General features: G+C 47.9%; 1 protein-coding gene across 4 annotated transcripts in view; it reads right to left on the bottom strand.

The window, feature by feature from the left end:
* Positions 1-5,874, bottom strand: part of C2CD2L (C2CD2 like) — a 53,355-nt gene extending 47,481 nt beyond the window's left edge. Inside the window, exon 1 of one of the 4 annotated variants that reach the window (XM_073566454.1) lies at positions 5,454-5,874. In XM_073566454.1, coding sequence (XP_073422555.1) covers positions 5,454-5,705 — 252 coding nt within the window. In that variant the 5' untranslated portion in view covers positions 5,706-5,874. The remainder of the gene's footprint in view (positions 1-5,453) is intronic. The other 3 variants (XM_073566453.1, XM_073566451.1, XM_073566452.1) reach the window with 3 other exon arrangements.
* Positions 5,875-25,626: the final 19,752 nt, after the last annotated feature.

Raw genomic sequence — 25,626 nt, 5'->3', positions numbered from 1 at the left:
CATCGCTAAATGATCGCTAGTGAGCTGCCAAACAGGCAGATCTCACAGCGATGCAGCAGCGACGCAGCGGACGATACTTACCTTTCACACACAGCGATCCTGACGTCCTCCCGTCCGCGTCCAGCGTCGCTCGTCTCACACAGCAGGAAGCGCCCGATGAGAAATGGAGCCGGACATTCTCGCAGGATCAGCGATGGAGCCGGTCGGAGGTAAGTATCACACATAGCGATATCGCTATAACGTCACTAAATCAGTGACGTTTTAGCGACATTGCTAGCGATATCGCTATGTGTAAAACCCCATTTAGCTGAGCATGCAGGGACTGAGCTGAAAACTAAGACCTCAGGAGGCAGGAAAAAATCACCAGCACGGATAGAGGGAGTCGGCTGTCTTAAATCCAGTCAAACGCCAGATCTCCTCATTATCAGGTGGCAGGCCTCTGTTAATTAGATCAGCTCCATTACCTCCAGTAACCACCAGAAGGAGCCCGGAAAGAGAACTTGCGACCCCTCTGTCAATATAACCAGCTCCACTACTTTCACTAGTAACCAGAGCTAGGCCAGAAAGCGAATTCACAACACAAGTCCTCTTGCGCCTGGCAGTTCTCCTGTAGGCCACTCATCCTAACTGCTACCTCAGTTGTAGCTTCTTTTCCTTTAGTAAGCCGTTGATCATCAAGCAGTATATGATGACTTGGGTCCACATAAACAGCTGCCAGAAAAATTTTTATTTTCCAATAGCTGTGTCTTTCTCCATTTCATTGTTAATTATGCAAATTGTCTCTTCAGAAAGGAAGAGGACTAGAACTCTAGTGCCACCTATTGGAAGTAGCAATCCTAAAAGTCAATGTCAACCCGTTAACGAGCCTTGTTACACGTTGTCTCTTCCTCTCTGAAGAGAATTTGCATAATTAGCATATTTCCCAGAGGAGCATTGCCTAGCATGTCATTCTCCGCAAGGAGAAACAATACTCCGTTTCACTGAAGCAGAAATGCCATCTGCGATTAAACCTCCTCTTTGGGACAGGCAAAATAGCAAGTTCTGCCACTCCCTTATGAAAATGCCAGGAGTTAAATCCTCAGCTTATAATTTTTATAAGAAACGGTTTTAGTTCAAGCAATCGCTCAATCATTAAATAAGTGCTGCCCCACCGAGTGGCTTGATCGACAATTGCTCCTTTTTCTGCACGTCTCTTCAAGATGGAATCAATTTTAGGGGATCTGGCGGCAATAAACAATTTCCTCACTTTTTCAGCATGTCCCTCTTGCAGACTTTCTCTTATTGCCAGCGGCAGCGTGTGCACAACACAGCGCATGTGATGAATATGAAAGTGTTTTGAAGCAGCTTCAACAAGATCATCTATTTCTAAAAGTATAATTTTGCTGTTCTTCTGTTGTAATATCTGTTTGTTTCTCAGTTACATGAACAGCACTGTGGCCTTCCATCTCAAACATACTGAATCCTAAATGTTCCTCTAGTTGTTGTTCATTACTCTCATTCATCAGTTTAATTGTACTTATGATTGAAGCATTGTCCGTTACAATAGCAAGAAACTGTTCTTGTGTGAATGCAGCCTTAGATCAGGAATACAACAGCCATTTATAGGACATTTCATAACTTTCCCAAATTCCTATGAAAAAAATATTCAGCACTTTCTGCATTGAACTACTGTACCCAATTTATTATATATTTTAGGAGTCGGTCCATTTTAAACCGACTCCACAGCCCTGCCTCTAACCAGACATCTAAGAGATCCAAAGAACCAGAGATTCTTTACAAGACCGCAACCAAGTCATCATGATTCCATCACAAGGGACACAGATTTTACTTTCTACAGAATGCCAGCTTATGGGACCCATGGCCCCAAAAGAAAATACAGATCAGCTCCATTGACCATCAGTGAATCCATGGATATGTTTGGGATAGTCAGGATTTGGACCCACCAGCCACCTGAGCCCCATTGATACGTTTGGGGAAAGCCAGGATTGGGACCCACCAGTCATCTGGCTCCATGGAGATGTCTGGAGAAGCCAGGATGTGACCCTCCGGTCACCTGGCCTTGTACCTCAGTAGACTGTCTTCTTCCTAAGCTTGTTGTTAGTTCCTCTCTGTGCATGCCAAAGGTGAGGGAAGTCGGCCCTGGAAGCTCTGAAACCACTGCAAATCACCAGAAGGGTGAGACTAAGGTCCACCATCTAGGGCATTTTGTTGGGACTGTTCCATGTGTTATTTGCCTGGTTTAAGGTTCAATAAAGTATTGCCACATTGTATTACCCTCACCCTGTTGTCCGAGTAGTGTTCTGCCTACGGTAAAAGAAGAACGAGCGTTCGGTGGGATGAGCCCTGGTCCACACGCTTTTGGCTAGTGGACTAGAACATCCGCTGACCCCCGAGTCTCCCCAATAAGCTCATTACAATGTAGATGATATGAATGTCAGCACTAGAACAAGTTGCTATGTAAAGTGTCAGCGAGAACTTGTAGTCAAAAAGGGAAAAAAGTGGTGACCATTTTATTTGCTTAAAAACAAATTCATCCGAATAATAAAAAAAACAAGCCAGGTGATGTGGTGATCTTAAAGCACTTGTGGCACAATAGATCACACACACACACACAAGATGACAGCATACAGGATTAAAAATTTAAAACAAAAAAACAAAAAAAAAAAAAATTGTACATACTTTAGATATTGTCAATATAAAGTGATAAGTCCCTTAGTTTTAGCTCCTTAGGCTGTGTGCACACGCTGCGGATTAGGTGCGGATTCATCCGCGCGGATTTTGTACAATCCGCAGGTGAAACCGCAGGTCAAAAGACCTGCGGTTTTACCTGCGGATTGCTCTGCGGTTTTGCCCTGCGGTTTTTCATCTCCTCAATGGAGGAGATGGCAAACCGCAGGAGAATCCGCAGAAAGAATTGACATGTCAATTCTTTCTGCAGATTGAAAACTGCAGATAGTCCGCGCGGAAAATTCTGCACCGTCTGCATTGCGGTTTTTGATTCCCATAGGGAATCATGGTACTGTACACCGCAGCAGAAACTGCTGCGGGTTCGCAGCAAAATCCGCAGCGTGTGCACACAGCCTTATAATTACAGTGTCATCTGCAGTAATGGACAGCCTTGTTTAATAATGTTATAAATACTGATGCTGAGCAGCAGCTGGTAACAGTTCACACATGGCACTAATCTTATTATACTCATTTTGATATTGTACTGCCCATTCAGATGTGGAGCACTGCACAGACTGGGGAGTTGGCGTCACTAGTACTCAACTGTATACGCAAGTTAAGAGTAGTAGTCTGTGGCATGCGTTTCTCCAACAAGTTCAGTTGTGGCCAACATTATTGGCAGCCTTAACTTTCTCACAGCACTCAAAACAGACGTCAGTGAGTTGCACTGCGTTACTTGCTATTAACACGCATGACCTGTGACGGCACAGAGCATGAGAACTTTCTCACACTCGTGGTCACTGTGAGGTGAATGGAATTCACCGCAAGGCGCTGAGCAAGCATGCACAGCTCAGTGTCTCTGCTGGATGACAGGCTGTATAGTCGCATCATGCAACAATGCAGCTTGCCATCTAGATGTAGCAGAGCTTGACACATTGCAGGACAAATGGATTATCTTTTCGTCGGACAGGTAAGAAATATGGATATTTGTTATTTTAATTCTGTTACTGGAGACAATGGCTTGAGTGGTTTGGGGTTGCTAGGAGTACAGCTGGTATTGTTTAATTTAGACTCATTAAAAGGAGTATGTCATTATTTCAATTAAATAACTTTATTTAGGGTGTGTGTTTTATACAATATCATTATGGGGTTAGTAATGGGGGCATCTTCTAGACGCCTCTCCATTACTAACCTCTGAACTTGATGTCACCTGACAATACAAAGGCTACATCAATGCCAATACTGTCACCCCACTTGCCACCGTACCAGTTCAAGTGGGAAGAGCGAGGCTGGATGTGCCATTTCTTGGGAAGTAGTATACAGCTGTGAGCGGATATTAATAGCCTGGGAAGCTCCATGGGGTAACACCTCCTTCCCAGGCTATAAACATCTGCCCACTGTCCCTCTGCTGGTTAGTAAGATGTCGTGTGATCCCACGCCAATTTTTTTCAAAGAAATTTCTTTAATAAAAAAAAAAAAACGAACATGTACAGTAGCTAGCGCAGCAGAGGTGGCGTCTGCCAGCGCAGCAGAGGGGCATACACCAGGCTTACTCACATAGTCAGGGAAGACTGTCTGCTCCTGAAAATCACGTCACTCACACCCACAGGAGGATGACGACAACACCACCATTGGTGGGATAATTACTCCAGGGAAACAGCCCTGCTAGTTCCATTTAAGACCTCTATACCCTACACCAGAATGCCACACTTCCAAACCATATACATGGGTATAAGGTGATCAATGCCAATTACCCACAGAGACTTCGGTCCCCGCACCCATTGGGCATTTCGCTCCTTGGCTGCTGCAGCTGGTGGGCAAGTATTCCTAATACACATGTGGCTCTCTTGTAGTGTATGGCATTACGTTTTTTGTGTTAGTTGGTGTTGTGTCCCTTTAAAACTTGACAAAAGCAACCTAATTTAGCCAATTTGTGCAGAAATGCTCCAAAAAAAATTCCTTCAGCACGGCAAACACCAAATGCTGATTGTGGGCTCAGCCTGGGGCCCGGTGCAGACGGCGGTCCTTGTTGTGCCCCAGTGTTCCCAGTCTCGTAAGAGCTCGGGCAGGTTTTACCATCAATTTCTCATGAGACAGACACCACATGGAGAGCCTCCAGGGGTATTATGTGTCCTTCACGTTCAGGAAGTGCTGCGCTTCAATGCAGCCATTACCCCGCTCCACCCAAAGCGCCGCCCCACCCATAGACTGGGTTATTTATCCAGTGGACACGGAGCGTCTCTGCAAGATAAATAGACATGCTGCAGTCTATAAAGACGCTCCGGAGGCGGCCCTGCACACATAGTGGAGACGGGATTTTATGACATCCCGTCTCCACTATGCTGGAACATCTGGACGCTGCGGCTGTATGCCGTGTCACCTGACCGTGGACACATACCATATTCATGGAGCCAAAGACAGCGGAAAGTTTGATTTGGACCTCGGATCAGTATCGGACAAGTCTGCTTCTGTTCAGTCATAGGACAAAAGAAACCCAGCCATGTGAACAGCGCCAAGACTACACAGCACTGGTACCAGGAGATGCCACCAATAATGTCATGGGAAGCAGGAAGCCGGGGTCAGGGCTCTGTACACACTGCAAGGAGGTGCGATCAGAGAACCGCAGAGCCTGGGCCAGCGATCAGCACACACAGCACGGAGGCGACAGACCACGGGGGAGCCACCACTCAGTGCCCGGCGCCCCTCACCGCTCCCAGAACGATGGGCAGACGCAGCCCCATGAGAACCGGCCGGCCGTCAGGCAGCGAGCCCCGGCCTCCACTTACCCGGCTCCTCACCGCCTCTCGGTTGAGCGCCTGAGCCCAGGCCCGGCTCCAGCTGTCCCGTATGGAAGGGAAACCGCACAGGGCCTGGAGGAGACCCCGGGCACCGGGCTGTGCTGGGCGGGACCACCGCGTCACCTGCAGGAACCAGGCCAACACTGTCAGCAAAGAAGCTGCGAACAGGAGCAGCAGAGCAGTGAACCCCAGCCCTGCGCCCGCGGGCAGCACAGCCTCCGAGCCCGGATCTCCTTCCATCCGGCCGCACACACTGAGCTGCAGGAGATACTCAGGACACAGCGGCAGGACACATTATCGGGACCGCTGCACCTGTGCGCTCAGCTCACTGTATCACCACGCCCCCCGCGGTGTACCACGTGACTGGCGGACGGGAGCCTATGCGCTCTAGAGTCTGACAGAAGAGTGTAGGAATTAGGAGGAGTCCTCTCTCTGCAGTCAGTGTAGCAGCCTGTACTTTGCAGGGCAGGCTATAATGTAGTAATTAGGAGTCCTCTCTGTGCAGTCAGTGTAGCAGCCTGTATTGTGCAGGGCAGGCTATAATGTAGTGATTAGGAGGAGTCCTCTCTCTGCAGTCAGTGTAGCAGCCTGTATTGTGCAGGGCAGGCTGTAATGTAGTGATTAGGAGGAGTCCTCTCTGTGCAGTCAGTGTAGCAGCCTGTATTGTGCAGGGCAGGCTGTAATGTAGTGATTAGGAGGAGTCCTCTCTGTGCAGTCAGTGTAGCAGCCTGTATTGTGCAGAGCAGGCTATAATGTAGTGATTAGGAGGAGTCCTCTCTGTGCAGTCAGTGTAGCAGCCTGTATTGTGCAGAGCAGGTTATAATGTAGTGATTAGGAGGAGTCCTCTCTGTGCAGTCAGTGTAGCAGCCTGTATTGTGCAGAGCAGGTTATAATGTAGTGATTAGGAGGAGTCCTCCCTCTGCAGTCAGTGTAGCAGCCGGTATTGTGCAGGGCAGGCTATAATGTAGTGATTAGGAGGAGTCCTCTCTCTGTGCAGTCAGTGTAGCAGCCTGTATTGTGCAGGGCAGGCTATAATGTAGTGATTAGGAGGAGTCCTCTCTGTGCAGTCAGTGTAGCAGCCTGTATTGTGCAGGGCAGGCTATAATGTAGTGATTAGGAGGAGTCCTCTCTCTGCAGTCAGTGTAGCAGCCTGTATTGTGCAGAGCAGGTTATAATGTAGTGATTAGGAGGAGTCCTCTCTCTGTGCAGTCAGTGTAGCAGCCTGTATTGTGCAGGGCAGGCTGTAATGTAGTGATTAGGAGGAGTCCTCTCTGTGCAGTCAGTGTAGCAGCCTGTATTGTGCAGGGCAGGCTGTAATGTAGTGATTAGGAGGAGTCCTCTCTGTGCAGTCAGTGTAGCAGCCTGTATTGTGCAGAGCAGGCTATAATGTAGTGATTAGGAGGAGTCCTCTCTGTGCAGTCAGTGTAGCAGCCTGTATTGTGCAGAGCAGGTTATAATGTAGTGATTAGGAGGAGTCCTCTCTGTGCAGTCAGTGTAGCAGCCTGTATTGTGCAGAGCAGGTTATAATGTAGTGATTAGGAGGAGTCCTCCCTCTGCAGTCAGTGTAGCAGCCGGTATTGTGCAGGGCAGGCTATAATGTAGTGATTAGGAGGAGTCCTCTCTCTGTGCAGTCAGTGTAGCAGCCTGTATTGTGCAGGGCAGGCTATAATGTAGTGATTAGGAGGAGTCCTCTCTGTGCAGTCAGTGTAGCAGCCTGTATTGTGCAGGGCAGGCTATAATGTAGTGATTAGGAGGAGTCCTCTCTCTGCAGTCAGTGTAGCAGCCTGTATTGTGCAGAGCAGGTTATTATGTAGTGATTAGGAGGAGTCCTCTCTCTGCAGTCAGTGTAGCAGCCTGTATTGTGCAGGGCAGGCTATAATGTAGTGATTAGGAGGAGTCCTCTCTGTGCAGTCAGTGTAGCAGCCTGTATTGTGCAGAGCAGGCTATAATGTAGTGATTAGGAGGAGTCCTCTCTCTGCAGTCAGTGTAGCAGCCTGTATTGTGCAGGGCAGGCTATAATGTAGTGATTAGGAGGAGTCCTCTCTCTGTGCAGTCAGTGTAGCAGCCTGTATTGTGCAGGGCAGGCTATAATGTAGTGATTAGGAGGAGTCCTCTCTGTGCAGTCAGTGTAGCAGCCTGTATTGTGCAGGGCAGGCTATAATGTAGTGATTTGGAGGAGTCCTCTCTGTGCAGTCAGTGTAGCAGCCTGTATTGTGTAGAGCAGGCTATAATGTAGTGATTAGGAGGAGTCCACTCTCTGCAGTCAGTGTAGCAGCCTGTATTGTGCAGGGCAGGCTATAATGTAGTGATTAGGAGGAGTCCTCCCTCTGCAGTCAGTGTAGCAGCCTGTATTGTGCAGGGCAGGCTATAATGTAGTGATTAGGAGGAGTCCTCTCTGTGCAGTCAGTGTAGCAGCCTGTATTGTGCAGGGCAGGCTATAATGTAGTGATTAGGAGGAGTCCTCTCTGTGCAGTCAGTGTAGCAGCCTGTATTGTGCAGAGCAGGTTATAATGTAGTGATTAGGAGGAGTCCTCTCTCTGCAGTCAGTGTAGCAGCCTGTATTGTGCAGGGCAGGCTATAATGTAGTGATTAGGAGGAATCGTCTCTCTGCAGTCAGTGTAGCAGCCTGTATTGTGCAGGGCAGGCTATAATGTAGTGATTAGGAGAAGTCCTCTCTCTCTGCAGTCAGTGTAGCAGCCTGTATTGTGCAGTGCAGGTTATTATGTAGTGATTAGGAGAAGTCCTCTCTGTGCAGTCAGTGTAGCAGCCTGTATTGTGCAGGGCAGGCTATAATGTAGTGATTAGGAGGAGTCCTCTATCTGCAGTCAGTGTAGCAGCCTGTATTGTGCAGGGCAGGCTATAATGTAGTGATTAGGAGGAGTCCTCTCTCTGCAGTCAGTGTAGCAGCCTGTATTCTGCAGAGCAGGTTATTATGCAGTGATTAGGAGGAGTTCTCTCTCTGCAGTCAGTGTAGCAGCCGGTATTTTGCAGAGCAGGTTATTATGCAGTGATTAGGAGGAGTTCTCTCTCTGCAGTCAGTGTAGCAGTCGGTATTCTGCAGAGCAGGTTATTATGTAGCGATTAGGAGGAGTCCTCTCTCTGCAGTCAGTGTAGCAGTCGGTATTTTGCAGAGCAGGTTATTATGCAGTGATTAGGAGGAGTCCTCTCTATGCAGTCTGTGTAGCAGCCTGTATTGTGCAGGGCAGGTTATTATGTAGTGATTAGGAGAAGTCCTCTCTCTCTCTGCAGTCTGTGTAGCAACCTGTATTCTGCAGAGCAGGTTATTATGCAGTGATTAGGAGGAGTCCTCTCTGTGCAGTCAGTGTAGCAGCCTGTATTCTGCAGAGCAGGTTATTATGCAGTGATTAGGAGGAGTCCTCTCTCTGCAGTCAGTGTAGCAGTTGGTATTGTGCAGAGCAGGTTATTATGCAGTGATTAGGAGGAGTCCTCTCTCTGCAGTCAGTGTAGCAGCCTGTATTGTGCAGAGCAGGTTATTATGCAGTGATTAGGAGGAGTCCTCTCTCTGCAGTCAGTGTAGCAGCCTGTATTGTGCAGGGCAGGCTATAATGTAGTGATTAGGAGGAGTCCTCTCTGTGCAGTCAGTGTAGCAGCCTGTATTGTGCAGGGCAGGCTATAATGTAGTGATTAGGAGGAGTCCTCTCTGTGCAGTCAGTGTAGCAGCCTGTATTGTGCAGGGCAGGCTATAATGTAGTGATTAGGAGGAGTCCTCTCTGTGCAGTCAGTGTAGCAGCCTGTATTGTGCAGAGCAGGTTATAATGTAGTGATTAGGAGGAGTCCTCTCTCTGCAGTCAGTGTAGCAGCCTGTATTGTGCAGGGCAGGCTATAATGTAGTGATTAGGAGGAATCGTCTCTCTGCAGTCAGTGTAGCAGCCTGTATTGTGCAGGGCAGGCTATAATGTAGTGATTAGGAGAAGTCCTCTCTCTCTGCAGTCAGTGTAGCAGCCTGTATTGTGCAGTGCAGGTTATTATGTAGTGATTAGGAGAAGTCCTCTCTGTGCAGTCAGTGTAGCAGCCTGTATTGTGCAGGGCAGGCTATAATGTAGTGATTAGGAGGAGTCCTCTATCTGCAGTCAGTGTAGCAGCCTGTATTGTGCAGGGCAGGCTATAATGTAGTGATTAGGAGGAGTCCTCTCTCTGCAGTCAGTGTAGCAGCCTGTATTCTGCAGAGCAGGTTATTATGCAGTGATTAGGAGGAGTTCTCTCTCTGCAGTCAGTGTAGCAGCCGGTATTTTGCAGAGCAGGTTATTATGCAGTGATTAGGAGGAGTTCTCTCTCTGCAGTCAGTGTAGCAGTCGGTATTCTGCAGAGCAGGTTATTATGTAGCGATTAGGAGGAGTCCTCTCTCTGCAGTCAGTGTAGCAGTCGGTATTTTGCAGAGCAGGTTATTATGCAGTGATTAGGAGGAGTCCTCTCTCTGCAGTCTGTGTAGCAGCCTGTATTGTGCAGGGCAGGTTATTATGTAGTGATTAGGAGAAGTCCTCTCTCTCTCTGCAGTCTGTGTAGCAACCTGTATTCTGCAGAGCAGGTTATTATGCAGTGATTAGGAGGAGTCCTCTCTGTGCAGTCAGTGTAGCAGCCTGTATTCTGCAGAGCAGGTTATTATGCAGTGATTAGGAGGAGTCCTCTCTCTGCAGTCAGTGTAGCAGTTGGTATTGTGCAGAGCAGGTTATTATGCAGTGATTAGGAGGAGTCCTCTCTCTGCAGTCAGTGTAGCAGCCTGTATTGTGCAGAGCAGGTTATTATGCAGTGATTAGGAGGAGTCCTCTCTCTGCAGTCAGTGTAGCAGCCTGTATTGTGCAGGGCAGGCTATAATGTAGTGATTAGGAGGAGTCCTCTCTCTGTGCAGTCAGTGTAGCAGCCTGTATTGTGCAGGGCAGGCTATAATGTAGTGATTAGGAGGAGTCCTCTCTCTGCAGTCAGTGTAGCAGCCTGTATTGTGCAGGGCAGGCTATAATGTAGTGATTAGGAGGAGTCCTCTCTCTGCAGTCAGTGTAGCAGCCTGTATTGTGCAGGGCAGGCTATAATGTAGTGATTAGGAGGAGTCTTCTCTCTGCAGTGTAGCAGCCTGTATTGTGCAGGGCAGGCTATAATGTAGTGATTAGGAGGAGTCATCTCTCTGCAGTCAGTGTAGCAGCCTTTATTGTGCAGGGCAGGCTATAATGTAGTGATTAGGAGGAGTCCTCTATCTGCAGTCAGTGTAGCAGCCTGTATTGTGCAGGGCAGGCTATAATGTAGTGATTAGGAGGAGTCCTCTCTTTGCAGTCAGTGTAGCAGCCTGTATTGTGCAGGGCAGGCTATAATGTAGTGATTAGGAGGAGTCCTCTATCTGCAGTCAGTGTAGCAGCCTGTATTGTGCAGGGCAGGCTATAATGTAGTGATTTGGAGGAGTCCTCTCTCTGCAGTCAGTGTAGCAGCCTGTATTGTGCAAAGCAGCGTATTATGTAGTGATTAGGAGGAGTCCTCTCTCTGCACTCAGTGTAGCAGCCTGTATTGTGCAGTGCAGGTTATTATGTAGTGATTAGGAGAAGTCCTCTCTCTCTGCAGTCTGTGTAGCAGCCTGTATTGTGCAGAGCAGCGTATTATGTAGTGATTAGGAGGAGTCCTCTCTCTGCAGTCAGTGTAGCAGCCTGCATTCTGCAGTGCAGGCTTTTAGTGATTAGAAGGAGTCCTCTCTCTGCAGTCTGTGTAGCAGCCTGTATTCTGCAGAGCAGGTTATTATGTAGCGATTAGGAGGAGTCCTCTCTCTGCAGTCAGTGTAGCAGTCGGTATTTTGCAGAGCAGGTTATTATGCAGTGATTAGGAGGAGTCTTCTCTCTGCAGTCAGTGTAGCAGCCGGTATTTTGCAGAGCAGGTTATTATGTAGTGATTAGGAGGAGTTCTCTCTCTACAGTCAGTGTAGCAGCCGGTATTTTGCAGAGCAGGTTATTATGTAGTGATTAGGAGGAGTTCTCTCTCTGCAGTCAGTGTAGCAGCCGGTATTGTGCAGAGCAGGTTATTATTTAATGATTAGGGGGAGGCCTCCTCTCAGTCAGTGTAGCAGCCTGTATTGTGCAGAGCAGGTTATTATGGCCTCCAGCCATGTCTCTGAGCAATTTCATCAGTGCTGCTTCCTCTGTAAGACTAGGGTCACATTAGCATTTCTGTGCACAGCATATCATCTGCATGCGCAAACGCATGTTTACGCAGCGTTTTTTATCTGCATCATCTTACGCATGACACCAAAAAACCGGTGCGTGTGCATGCGTTTTGGCATGCGTTTGTGTTGTTTATGCGCATGCGTTAGAAATTTCTAATGCTTCACAGTAGCTTTCCTTGACATCAGGCACCCAGTAGGCGTGTCTCAAGGGATTTCGATATACACTGCTCAAAAAAATAAAGGGAACACTTAAACAACAGAATATAACTCCTAGTAAATCAAACTTCTGTGAAATCAAACTGTCCACTTAGGAAGCAACACTGATTGACAATCAATTTCACATGCTGTTGTGCAAATGTGGCACTCGCAGGATGCAGTGTCGAGTCACGAGACAACTATGGTGCTTTTTAAGAATACATTTATGGGACTTGAGGGGACTTTCCTGAGTCACGCCCTGATCACCGAAACAGGGGTATCACAGGTTGCCCACGCAGGGGCTCTAAACAAGCAAACACAGTAACGCCGCACACGGCTACTCCCAGCAACGGCTGGTCACTATAGGGCCGCGGTTTGGCCGACTACGGGTCCTTAAGTCTAGAGTCTACTTAGCCGTCCAGATGTCCCTCGCCGTTCGGGCTGGTGGTCTTTCGGCGAAATAGTTGCTGGGCCCAGTTGCTGAGGTGTTGACGCAGTCTTTGCGCTCTCTGGCGCGCTGAGGACACTGGAGCCCCACAGACCCCGGCGGAGTCCTTAGACGGATGGGCCGCAGCGCCCGGACCTGGGCAGGCGGCAGCGATGTATAGTGGCGAGTGACAGGCCACCTGCGCAGCTATCGGCTGCGACCGGGAGTCTGCGATCAAGAGAGGCCCGACTCCTGCTGCGGACCGGAGCGGGACAGTCGTGGCCGCCGACGGCGCGGTGCTGGCCGCAGCCACTGGTGAAAGCCGGGCGGCCGCGGGTGGCAGGGAAAAGGCTGCGGTCACGAGCTCAGGGGAGGCGTCCGCAGGCGACCCCGGGCAGGCCGCAGCCGTGGGCAGAGGGGAGGTGACGGCGGCCACGGGCTGTGCTGGGGCCGCAGTGGCCGCGGGATGGAGAGGGGCAACAAGTCTCGGATGGCTCCCTGGTTACCGTCCCTCTGGAGTCCTCAGTCGGCGTCCTCCCTGGCACTGGTGAGTCGCTCTAGCTGGCAGTCGCTCCCACCCTCTCCTGCTGTGTCTGTCCCAGTCTGCTGACTCATCGTCTTTGGAATTCCCCGCCTCCTTTATACCGGTCCCTCCCCCAGCCCACCTGTCAGTCACAACGGTCCGTCCTCGAATCCTGTCCCCCGGGAACAGTTTCCCCCAGAACTCAGATGACGGCTCCTCTGGTTCCGGCCCGGACACTCGACGGGGGCCGTTCCTCCCACACTCCTCCACCCTGTATGCTCGCCAGTCCTCGAGCGAGGGTTTCTGTAGACTCGTATTAGTTCCTTGAGATGTCAGTCCTTGTCACCATACGAATTAGTCCTGATCGTAACGTTCAGGGGGTTTGCCAGCTGTTGACCGCTCGGAGCGTCGAAGCTCAGGTGTAGTGGAGTCTTCTGGGGTGGTGGAGGGTGGTCGACTAGTTGGTTTTGGTGGGATTTTGGTAGTGCCACTGCTGGGGCGCCCCGCAGATGCGATGGGGAAGTCCTCTTCGTCATCTAGGTCCCAGACCATAGGCAGAGGGTCAGGGACCTGGGGGGTCGGTTCGGGTCGCAGGGGATCGGTAGACGTACATGGTCGTAACATGTTACGGTGCACAACCCGAGTGAGGGGCGTGTTGTTTCCTTCAGATTGTATTTCGTACACAGGCCCATCGGGGTTTATTCGGCACAACACTCGGTACAGGTTCACCTCCCATCTGTTTTCTAACTTGTTTTGGGGGCGTTGATCAAGTAAAAGTACGCGATCCCCAGCTTGAAAATCAATGGGTGGGGGTAGTGCTCCTCCTTTGTGTTCTAGATCCTGGAGCTTCGTATGGACGATACGGTGGAGGGTCTGCAGCCGATGCCGGTGGTTTCGGACCCATGAGGATAACCCGGTCCAGGGTTGTGGTTCCTCCGGGTTCAATTCCACCTCCGTAATGCCTTTGCCTTCTCGTCCGAACAACAATGAGTAGGGGGTGTAACCAGTCACTCGATGTACCCGATTGTTATACACCCACACCAGCTCAGGGACATTCAGGCCAGCGGGCCTTGCGGTCGCTCTCTAGGGTGCGCAGCATTTGGATCAGCGTGCGATCGAATCGCTCGCAAGCTCCATTTCCCTGCGGGTGGTATGGCATAGTCCGCGATTTATCGATCCCGTAAAGCTGGTGTACAGATGTGGCCAAAAGTATTGACACCCCTGCAATTCTGTCAGATAATACTCAGTTTCTTCCTGAAAATGGTTGCAAATACAAATTCTTTGTTATTATTATAACCAAACATAAAAAAGAGGGTGGACAAAAGTATTGGCACTGTTCGAAAAATCATGTGATGCTTCTATAATTTGTGTAATTAACAGCACCTGTAACTTACCTGTGGCACCTAACAGGTGTTGGCAATAACTAAATCACACTTGAAGCCAGTTGACATGGATTAAAGTTGACTCAACCTCTGTCCTGTGTCCTTGTGTGTACCACATTGAGCATGGAGAAAAGAAAGAAGACCAAAGAACTGTCTGAGGACTTGAGAAACCAAATTGTGGGGAAGCATGAGCAATCTCAAGGCTACAAGTCCATCTCCAAAGACCTGAATGTTCCTGTGTCTACCGTGCGCAGTGTCATCAAGAAGTTTAAAGCCCATGGCACTGTGGCTAACCTCCCTAGATGTGGACGGAAAAGAAAAATTGACAAGAGATTTCAACGCAAGATTGTGCGGATGTTGGATAAAGAACCTCGACTAACATCCAAACAAGTTCAAGCTGCCCTGCAGTCCGAGGGTACAACAGTGTCAAACCGTACTATCCGTTGGCGTCTGAATGGAAAGGGACTGTATGGTAGGAGACCACGGAAGACCCCACTTCTTACCCCGAGACATAAAAAAGCCAGGCTGGAGTTTGCCAAAACTTACCTGAAAAAGCCTTAAACGTTTTGGAAGAATGGTCTCTGGTCAGGTGAGACAAACGTAGAGCTTTTTGGGCAAAGGCATCAACATAGAGTTTACAGGAGAAAAAAAGAGGCATTCAAAGAAAAGAACACGGTCCCTACAGTCAAACATGGCGGAGGTTCCCTGATGTTTTGGGGGTTGCTTTGCTGCCTCTGGCACTGGACTGCTTGACCGTGTGCATGGCATTATGAAGTCTGAAGACTACCAACAAATTTTGCAGCATAATGTAGGGCCCAGTGTGAGAAAGCTGGGTCTCCCTCAGAGGTCATGGGTCTTCCAGCAGGACAATGATCCAAAACACACTTCAAAAAGCACTAGAAAATGGTTTGAGTGAAAGCACTGGAGACTTCTAAGGTGGCCAGCAATTAGTCCAGACCTGAATCCCATAGAACACCTGTGAAGAGATCTAAAAATGGCAGTTTGGAGAAGGCACCCTTCAAATATCAGGGACCTAGAGCAGTTTGCCAAAGAAGAATGGTCTAAAATTCCACCAGAGCATTGTAAGACACTCATTGATGGTTACCGGAAGCGGTTGGTCGCAGTTATTTTGGCTAAAGGTTGTGCAACCAAGTATTAGGCTGACGGTGCCAATACTTTTGTCTGGCCCATTTTTGGAGTTTTGTGTGAAATGATCAATGTTTTGCTTTTTGCTTCATTCTCTTTTGTGTTTTTTAATTTAAGACAAATTAAATGAAGATAATACCAAAGAATTTGTGATTGCAATCATTTTCAGGAAGAAGCTGAGTATTATCTGACAGAATTGCAGGGGTGTCAATACTTTTGCCCACAACTGTAATCCAGAGGAATCACACCTGTTAGTGATTCCCATGTAATAACGCTAATCACCACCGGGGGCAAACTAGAACAAAAGACACCACCGTGTAATAATCCTAATGGCCACCGGGGGCAAAACCAAACTTAAGCACACAGCTTAAGGAAAAAAAAAGGTTACATATGCTTTTAACTGTCATCATCCAACCTGGATCATGACACTGGCAAGACTTTTGTGCCTGAGAACCTCAAGCTAAAGGTCCTTCTATGGGGGCACTCCTCCAGACTGGCCGGCCATGCCGGAACTAAGAAGACCCTTGCCCTTATCACGCATCACTCTTGGTGGCCCACGCTTCGCCAAGATGTGCTCGATTTCAGGGCCTCTTGTCCCTCCTGTGCAAGAAACATAGTGCATGACGACCTCCATCCGGCTTGTTGCTTCCATTGCCCGTCCCTGCGGTTCATTGGGAAAACATTGCCATCGATTTCATCACCGACCTACCCCGTTCTTCTGGCTGTACAGTCATTTTGGTGGTGGTGGATCGTTTCTCCAAGATGGCCCGCTTCGTCCCTCTGCGCGGTCTCCCCTCGGCTTCTGAGTTGGCCAAAGTTTTCATCCATCAGATCTTCAGACTCCATGGACTACCTGAACGCATTGTGTCTGACCGAGGGGTTCAGTTCACCTCCAAGTTCTGGTGGGCACTTTGTAAGCTCCTGAACGTTTCCCTCGACTTCTCCTCTGCCTACCATCCACAATCCAATGGGCAGGTGGATCGTACCAACCAGACGTTGACTGGGTACCTACGTCATTTCTCCAACGCCCACCAGAACGACTGGGTTGACTTACTCCCCTAGGCAGAGTTCGCCTATAACAACCATGCTGGCGAGTCCTCGGCCAAGTCTCCGTTTTTCATTGTGTTTGGCAGACATCCTGGTGTTCCCCTTCCGTTAACCCCTTCCTCCGAGGTACCCACGGCCAACGCCTTGTGTCAGTATCTAGTCCTATAATCTGTTTTTTCTTGCCCTTAGTTAACATGGATCTTGATGTTTCACAAGTCGGCCATCTTGCTTCCTGCCAAAGCTGTATATAAAGCCAGCACCTGTTCTGTTTCATTGCTTGAGTATTATGTTTTGGACTTTGTGCCTCTGCAGTCCCAAGCCTGGACTTACTATCCCTGTTGGTCCTCTCTTAACGGCGGAGTCCTCCGTCAACCTGCACGTCTGGATCCCTGCCTGCTGATCGAGTGATTGCTGAACACCTGACTTCAGAAACCTCTGCCTGACTACACCTGCGGTGAAGTAAGAACTCCAGCCAGCTAGTGTGTTCCTCCGCTCTGCAAGAGTCTGTGTCTTGTGCCCGCATTGCTCAGTGACTTTGAATGCTGTGTCGCAGAGTATCAACTCTGCTATAACCATTTATTAGATTGACTGAACATTTATCTGGACTTATATGCTATCAGATTACTAATACAATATTGCTTGCACAACCCATTGTGTCTGCAGTCTCTTTGACCTAGCCACTGGTGTCCAGTTGTCTCCACTAGTATCGTGACAGGATACTCAAGCCTTAAAAAATGGATGCCGCTGGGTCAGAGACTTTAGAAGTGCGTGTTAAGAAGCTAAATAATATCACTGCCACTGTACACGCTGAAGTGCAGACATGGAAGAGCAGAATAGAAGGCCTAGAGGGGCAGACTAAATATGATATACAAGTGCTCAGTCAGACCCTTCAGGAATTGCGTGGCCGAGTTGCGGCTCTGGAGGCACAATCTCAGGCTTCTGTTCCTACCATCCCCAAACTACCGCCATTTAGGTTTTGTGGCGACCGAGACAAGTACCGTGGGTTTCTGAACCAGTGTCATTTATACTTTGCTGCACATGTCACACAGTTTCCTACAGACCGATCCAAAGTATTGACTATCATCATGTTGCTGACAAATAAGGCCCTTGCCTGGGCAAACCCTCTGATAGAATCACAGGATGCATGTCTGAATGACTTCAATATGTTTATCGCCGCCATGGGGCAGATGTTTGACGATCCGAACCGTGGCCTTACAGCTGAGACGGCCCTGCTGAATTTGCGTCAAGGTAAACGCCCAGTGACTGAGTATGCTATGGATTTTAGAAGGTGGGCTCAGGACACCACCTGGAATAGTGCAGCGAAGTACTCAATATTTAAGAAGGGGTTGTCCAGTTCTATCAAGGACAAGCTTGCACGTGCGGAGGCTCCCACTGCTCTAGGTGATTTCATCAATCACTGTATTCTCCTAGACGCTCGCATCTCTGAACGAAAACTAGAAAGGTGGTCTGAGATGAACCGCAGCAATAAATCGCTTCTTCCTTTCCTTCCTAAGGAGAGTCCGGACCCAAGTCCCCAGGAGTCCACACCAGAGCCGATGCAGGTAAATTCTCTACGAAGTCGAGTAAGTGACGAACGGAAGGAATTTCGCTTCAAGGAGAATTTATGTTTTTACTGTGGGATGTCAGGACATTTTATTATCAACTGCCCCAATCGTTCTCGCAGAACAACCGCAGCCGTGGTAGAACGCGACTTCTCCGAATCATACTCCATGACTTCCGAATCAGGGCCACCCGAAAATGCAGCAACCGCTCCTGATTATGACTTTTCAGATATGAACTCTGTTACATCCGAAACGATACTACCCATTAATGCTGTTATTCTATCTTCTGCAGTTTCATACCCTTGCAATAAGAAAAAAGATTCACATTGTTACCTTCCTATCAAGATCTGGATTGACTCCCGTTGGGTGAACAGTTCCGCCATGATAGACTCTGGGGCTAGCGGTAACTTCATGGACACTTCTTTTGCTAAGGAATATGGAATCCGATCACAAAGAAGAGTGTCTTCAATTCTGATGGAGACTGTGGATGGGTCCCCTTTGACTTCGGGGCCCGTAGACCAGCAGACTGAACCACTGAAGGTCCTCATGGGAGATGATCACCAGGAGAAATTGCCCTTCCTTCTGATTTCCTCTCCACATTTCCCTATTATCTTGGGTTTACCCTGGCTGCAGGCTCAAAATCCCATCATTGACTTGGAGACTAAGAGATTGCGGTTCCCAGCTAAAGAGGTAACTTCTGAGAAATCGACTGATCCATCTCCGGCCAACCCATCATCGGACCTAGAGTTACCGGCAGTTTATAAAGAATTTTCAGATGAGTGCGATAAAAAGAATGCAGATAAATTACCACCACACCGCTCTTATGACTGCCCAATCGAGCTTCTGCCTGCTGCTACCATTCCTTTTGGTAATATTTATCCATTGTCCGGTCCTGAGCTCAAGACTCTCAAAGAATATATCGACGAAAACCTGTCTAAGGGGTTTATACGCCCCTCATCCTCTCCAGCCGGTGCACCCATCTTTTTCGTTAAAAAGAAGGATGGATCCCTCAGACCCTGTGTTGATTACCGGGAAATTAACAAGGTAACCATCAAGAACCGCTACCCTCTGCCATTAATTCCGGAGCTTCTTGAGAGAGTTCGTCAGGCCAAGGTCTTTTCAAAATTGTACCTACGCGGGGCATACAATCTAGTCCGTATAAGACCTAGAGACGAATGGAAAACAGCATTTAGGTCTCGATATGGACACTTTGAGTATTTGGTCATGCCATTTGGACTTTGCAATGCCCCAGCAACGTTTCAACATCTCGTAAATGATATTTTCAGAGACATTCTTGATATTTTTGTCGTAATCTATTTGGATGACATTCTGATTTTTTCTAGCTCCATGGAGGAACATCAGCAACATGTCAAGACTGTCTTGCAGCGGTTGAGGGAACACCAGCTGTACATCAAGCTGGGGAAATGCGAATTTCACAAGTCAGAGATCCAATTCTTAGGTTATGTAATTTCTCCACAGGGTCTGAGTATGGATAACAGCAAGATCAAGGCGATTCAGGAGTGGCCAATCCCCAAGAACGTCAAAGAGGTCCAACGTTTCATCGGGTTTGCTAACTTCTACAGACGTTTCATCAAGAACTTCTCTGACATCGTCTCGCCCATCACCCGGTTGACACAGAAGAAGACAGCATTTATTTGGTCCCTTCATGCCCAAGAAGCATTTTCTCGGCTCAAGACCGAGTTCACGTCAGCTCCAGTACTGATCCACCCTGACCCGGAACTCGCCTTCATTATTGAAGTGGATGCCTCAAACTGTGCCACCGGGGCTATACTGTCCCAAAGAACAGGTGAGAAGAATTTACTTCATCCTTGTGCTTTTCTTTCCAAGCGACTGTCTCCTGCAGAAAAGAACTACGATGTAGGAAATAAAGAATTACTGGCTATCATCGCCGCCTTCAAGGAGTGGAGACATCTTCTGCAAGGAGCCTCACAACCGATCGTGGTCCTCACGGATCACCGCAACCTTGAGTTCATCAGGTCAGCAAGATGCCTGACCCCACGGCAGGCCCACTGGAGTCTTTTCCTTAATCAATTCAATTTTACAATCTCTTATAGACCAGGTTCTCGCAATGGAAAAGCAGATGCTCTATCCTGGATGTTCTCCACTGACGCTGTTCCAGATGCTCCACCTAAGACCATACTTTCTGATTGCAATTTTGTAGGAGTCATTCAGAATCAAGATTTGCTGCAGGTCATCAAAGAAGCTTACAACTCTGATCTTTTCCTGTCTCAGCCATCTGATGAGGTAAGCCTTCTTTTTAGGAATGGAGTTTGGACCCGGGAACGGCGCCTCTACATTCCTGAAGCCGTGAGGATAAGAGTGTTGAGATTGGTTCATGATTCCAAGGTTGCAGGGCACAGAGGAATTCAGAAGACTCAAGAATTCTTATCTCGCTTCTTCTGGTGGCCAGGTTTTCGGAAGGATCTCCAGAAGTACGTTTCATCTTGTGAGGTATGTGCCAAATTCAAGGTTCCACGTGCCTCCCCTACTGGTCTGTTACAGCCTTTGCCGGTGCCGTCTCACCCGTGGGGATCCATTTCTATGGACTTTATTGTAGAACTGCCCCTTTCTGAGGTAAAGAGTACGATTTTGGTGGTGGTCGATCGCCTGACCAAGGCGGCCCATTTCATCCCTTGTTCCGGTTTACCCTCTGTGAAGGACACTGCTGACCTAATTATCCAGAACTAGAGTTGAGTGACTTTTGGTTTTTAGGGTCGCGTTTCGTTTCGTGAAACCCGACTTTTCCAAAAGTCGGGTCGAGCAAGATCGTCCGATTATAGGGAAAAGTCGGGGTCGTCCCGAAACACGAAACCCAATGTAAGTCAATGGGGAATAAAAGTCGGCAGTGAGAGGAGGACAGGAAACACACCTACAGTGCCCATTTGAATGCCAAAAGCATCAATTCTTCTTACTTAAGCTTGTCAACCTTAATTAACTTCATAATACAAGTTACGCACTGAAAAATGGGGGTTATTTGGCTAAAGTTGTGGGGGGGGGAGGGCTGGCTGCAGGTTTTCATGTGCCCTGGGCGAAAGAGCGCCCCTTTAACACATACCACAACTCATCATGCTCTGATACGGCAGATAAATAGCGGTATAGTACAATGAAAAATACCTCACTTTTTACATCTCATGACGAGGCCCATCTATTTCTCCATACAGAATCATTGGTCCCATATAATGTTTGAAACAGTATATGATGAGCTCCACATAATGCTACAGTATATGTTGGTCCCCATGGATGAAGCTCCACTGTCTTATGGGCCCAAATAATGCTCCAAACATAATGGGCCCCATTTCTAATGCTCTAGTGTATAATGGGCCCTGTAAATGCTGCTCCAGTGTCTGATGTCCACCTTTGGAATGTTCCAGTGTATGGTTGGCCCCATCTATCATTCTCCAGAGTATAGTGCTCCCCAAAAATTGCTGTCCCAACATTGAAAACAATCAAGTAAGTCTCCTCGCTAGGGAATCCCTGTACTTGTCTGGACAGGTGCTGTAGCTTGCTTAACAGCTCGCCAGCCGTTCTCACGCCCAGTATGGATTGCACGTGATTGCACAAAGGTTAGAAAGGGTACCGTATCCCTGGATAACATGTATGGATAGAGTACACATTCAAAATATATGTCTCAGGAGGCAGGCTCAGACGGTGTTAGGCCCAGTATGGATTGCACGTGATTGCACAAAGGTTAGAAAGGGTACCGTATCCCCGGATAACATGTATGGATAGCGTACACATTCAAAATATATGTCTATACAGCATGAGGCAGGCTCAGACGGTGTTAGGCCCAGTATGGATTGCACGTGATTGCACAAAGGTTAGAAAGGGTACCGTATCCCTATCCCTGGATAACATGTATGGATAGCGTACACATTCAAAATATATGTCTATACAGCATGAGGCAGGCTCAGACGGTGTTAGGCCCAGTATGGATTGCACGTGATTGCACAAAGGTTAGAAAGGGTACCGTATCCCCGGATAACATGTATGGATAGCGTACACATTCAAAATATATGTCTATACAGCATGAGGCAGGCTCAGACGGTGTTAGGCCCAGTATGGATTGCACGTGATTGCACAAAGGTTAGAAAGGGTACCGTATCCCCGGATAACATGTATGGATAGCGTACACATTCAAAATATATGTCTCAGGAGGCAGGCTCAGAGGGTGTCAGGCCCAGTATGGATTGCACGTGATTGCACAAAGGTTAGAAAGGGTACCGTATCCCTGGATAACATGTATGGATAGCGTACACATTCAAAATATATGTCTATACAGCATGAGGCAGGCTCAGACGGTGTTAAGCCCAGTATGGATTGCACGTGATTGCACAAAGGTTAGAAAGGGTACCGTATCCCTGGATAACATGTATGGATAGCGTACACATTCAAAATATATGTCTATACAGCATGAGGCAGGCTCAGACGGTGTTAGGCCCAGTATGGATTGCACGTGATTGCACAAAGGTTAGAAAGGGTACCGTATCCCCGGATAACATGTATGGATAGCGTACACATTCAAAATATATGTCTATACAGCATGAGGCAGGCTCAGACGGTGTTAGGCCCAGTATGGATTGCACGTGATTGCACAAAGGTTAGAAAGGGTACCGTATCCCCGGATAACATGTATGGATAGCGTACACATTCAAAATATATGTCTATACAGCATGAGGCAGGCTCAGACGGTGTTAGGCCCAGTATGGATTGCACGTGATTGCACAAAGGTTAGAAAGGGTACCGTATCCCCGGATAACATGTATGGATAGCGTACACATTCAAAATATATGTCTATACAGCATGAGGCAGGCTCAGACGGTGTTAGGCCCAGTATGGATTGCACGTGATTGCACAAAGGTTAGAAAGGGTACCGTATCCCCGGATAACATGTATGGATAGCGTACACATTCAAAATATATGTCTCAGGAGGCAGGCTCAGAGGGTGTCAGGCCCAGTATGGATTGCACGTGATTGCACAAAGGTTAGAAAGGGTACCGTATCCCGGATAACATGTATGGATAGCGTACACATTCAAAATATATGTCTATACAGCATGAGGCAGGCTCAGACATTGTTAGGCCCAGTTTGGATTGCACGTGATTGCGCAAAGGTTAGAAAGGGTACCGTATCCCCGGATAACATGTATGGATAGCGTACACATTCAAAATATATGTCTATACAGCATGAGGCAGGCTCAGACGGTGTTAGGCCCAGTATGGATTGCACGTGATTGCACAAAGGTTAGAAAGGGTACCGTATCCCGGATAACATGTATGGATAGCGTACACATTCAAAATATATGTCTATACAGCATGAGGCAGGCTCAGACAGTGTTAGGCCCAGTATGGATTGCACGTGATTGCGCAAAGGTTAGAAAGGGTACCGTATCCCCGGATAACATGTATGGATAGCGTACACATTCAAAATATATGTCTATACAGCATGAGGCAGGCTCAGACGGTGTTAGGCCCAGTATGGATTGCACGTGATTGCACAAAGGTTAGAAAGGGAACCGTATCCCTGGATAACATGTATGGATAGCGTACACATTCAAAATATATGTCTATACAGCATGAGGCAGGCTCAGACGGTGTTAGGCCCAGTATGGATTGCACGTGATTGCACAAAGGTTAGAAATGGTACCGTATCCCCGGATAACATGTATGGATAGCGTACACATTCAAAATATATGTCTATACAGCATGAGGCAGGCTCAGACGGTGTTAGGCCCAGTATGGATTGCACGTGATTGCACAAAGGTTAGAAAGGGTACCGTATCCCCGGATAACATGTATGGATAGCGTACACATTCAAAATATATGTCTATACAGCATGAGGCAGGCTCAGACGGTGTTAGGCCCAGTATGGATTGCACGTGATTGCACAAAGGTTAGAAAGGGTACCGTATCCCCGGATAACATGTATGGATAGCGTACTCATTCAAAATATATGTCTCAGGAGGCAGGCTCAGAGGGTGTCAGGCCCAGTATGGATTGCACGTGATTGCACAAAGGTTAGAAAGGGTACCGTATCCCTGGATAACATGTATGGATAGCGTACACATTCAAAATATATGTCTATACAGCATGAGGCAGGCTCAGACGGTGTTAAGCCCAGTATGGATTGCACGTGATTGCACAAAGGTTAGAAAGGGTACCGTATCCCTGGATAACATGTATGGATAGCGTACACATTCAAAATATATGTCTATAGAGCATGAGGCAGGCTCAGACGGTGTTAGGCCCAGTATGGATTGCACGTGATTGCACAAAGGTTAGAAAGGGTACCGTATCCCCGGATAACATGTATGGATAGCGTACACATTCAAAATATATGTCTATACAGCATGAGGCAGGCTCAGACAGTGTTAGGCCCAGTATGGATTGCACGTGATTGCACAAAGGTTAGAAAGGGTACCGTATCCCCGGATAACATGTATGGATAGCGTACACATTCAAAATATATGTCTATACAGCATGAGGCAGGCTCAGACGGTGTTAGGCCCAGTATGGATTGCACGTGATTGCACAAAGGTTAGAAAGGGTACCGTATCCCCGGATAACATGTATGGATAGCGTACACATTCAAAATATATGTCTATACAGCATGAGGCAGGCTCAGACGGTGTTAGGCCCAGTATGGATTGCACATGATTGCACAAAGGTTAGAAAGGGTACCGTATCCCTGGATAACATGTATGGATAGCGTACACATTCAAAATATATGTCTATACAGCATGAGGCAGGCTCAGATGGTGTTAGGCCCAGTATGGATTGCACGTGATTGCACAAAGGTTAGAAATGGTACCGTATCCCCGGATAACATGTATGGATAGCGTACACATTCAAAATATATGTCTCAGGAGGCAGGCTCAGACGGTGTCAGGCCCAGTATGGATTGCACGTGATTGCACAAAGGTTAGAAAGGGTACCGTATCCCTGGATAACATGTATGGATAGCGTACACATTCAAAATATATGTCTATACAGCATGAGGCAGGCTCAGACGGTGTTAGGCCCAGTATGGATTGCACGTGATTGCACAAAGGTTAGAAAGGGTACCGTATCCCTAGATAACATGTATGGATAGCGTACACATTCAAAATATATGTCTATACAGCATGAGGCAGGCTCAGATGGTGTTAGGCCCAGTATGGATTGCACGTGATTGCACAAAGGTTAGAAAGGGTACCGTATCCCCGGATAACATGTATGGATAGCGTACACATTCAAAATATATGTCTATACAGCATGAGGCAGGCTCAGACGGTGTTAGGTCCAGTATGGATTGCACGTGATTGCACAAAGGTTAGAAAGGGTACCGTATCCCTGGATAACATGTATGGATAGCGTACACATTCAAAATATATGTCTATACAGCATGAGGCAGGCTCAGACGGTGTTAGGCCCAGTATGGATTGTACGTGATTGCACAAAGGTTAGAAAGGGTACCGTATCCCCGGATAACATGTATGGATAGCGTACACATTCAAAATATATGTCTATACAGCATGAGGCAGGCTCAGACGGTGTTAGGCCCAGTATGGATTGCACGTGATTGCACAAAGGTTAGAAAGGGTACCGTATCCCCGGATAACATGTATGGATAGCGTACACATTCAAAATATATGTCTCAGGAGGCAGGCTCAGACGGTGTCAGGCCCAGTATGGATTGCACGTGATTGCACAAAGGTTAGAAAGG

This window comes from Dendrobates tinctorius, unplaced genomic scaffold (assembly GCF_039654945.1).
Source record: "Dendrobates tinctorius isolate UK_male_01 unplaced genomic scaffold, ASM3965494v1 ptg000018l, whole genome shotgun sequence".
NCBI lineage: Eukaryota > Metazoa > Chordata > Amphibia > Anura > Dendrobatidae > Dendrobates > Dendrobates tinctorius.
The sequence above is the reverse complement of the archived record's forward strand: the minus strand, read 5'-3'. Positions and strand labels throughout refer to the sequence as shown.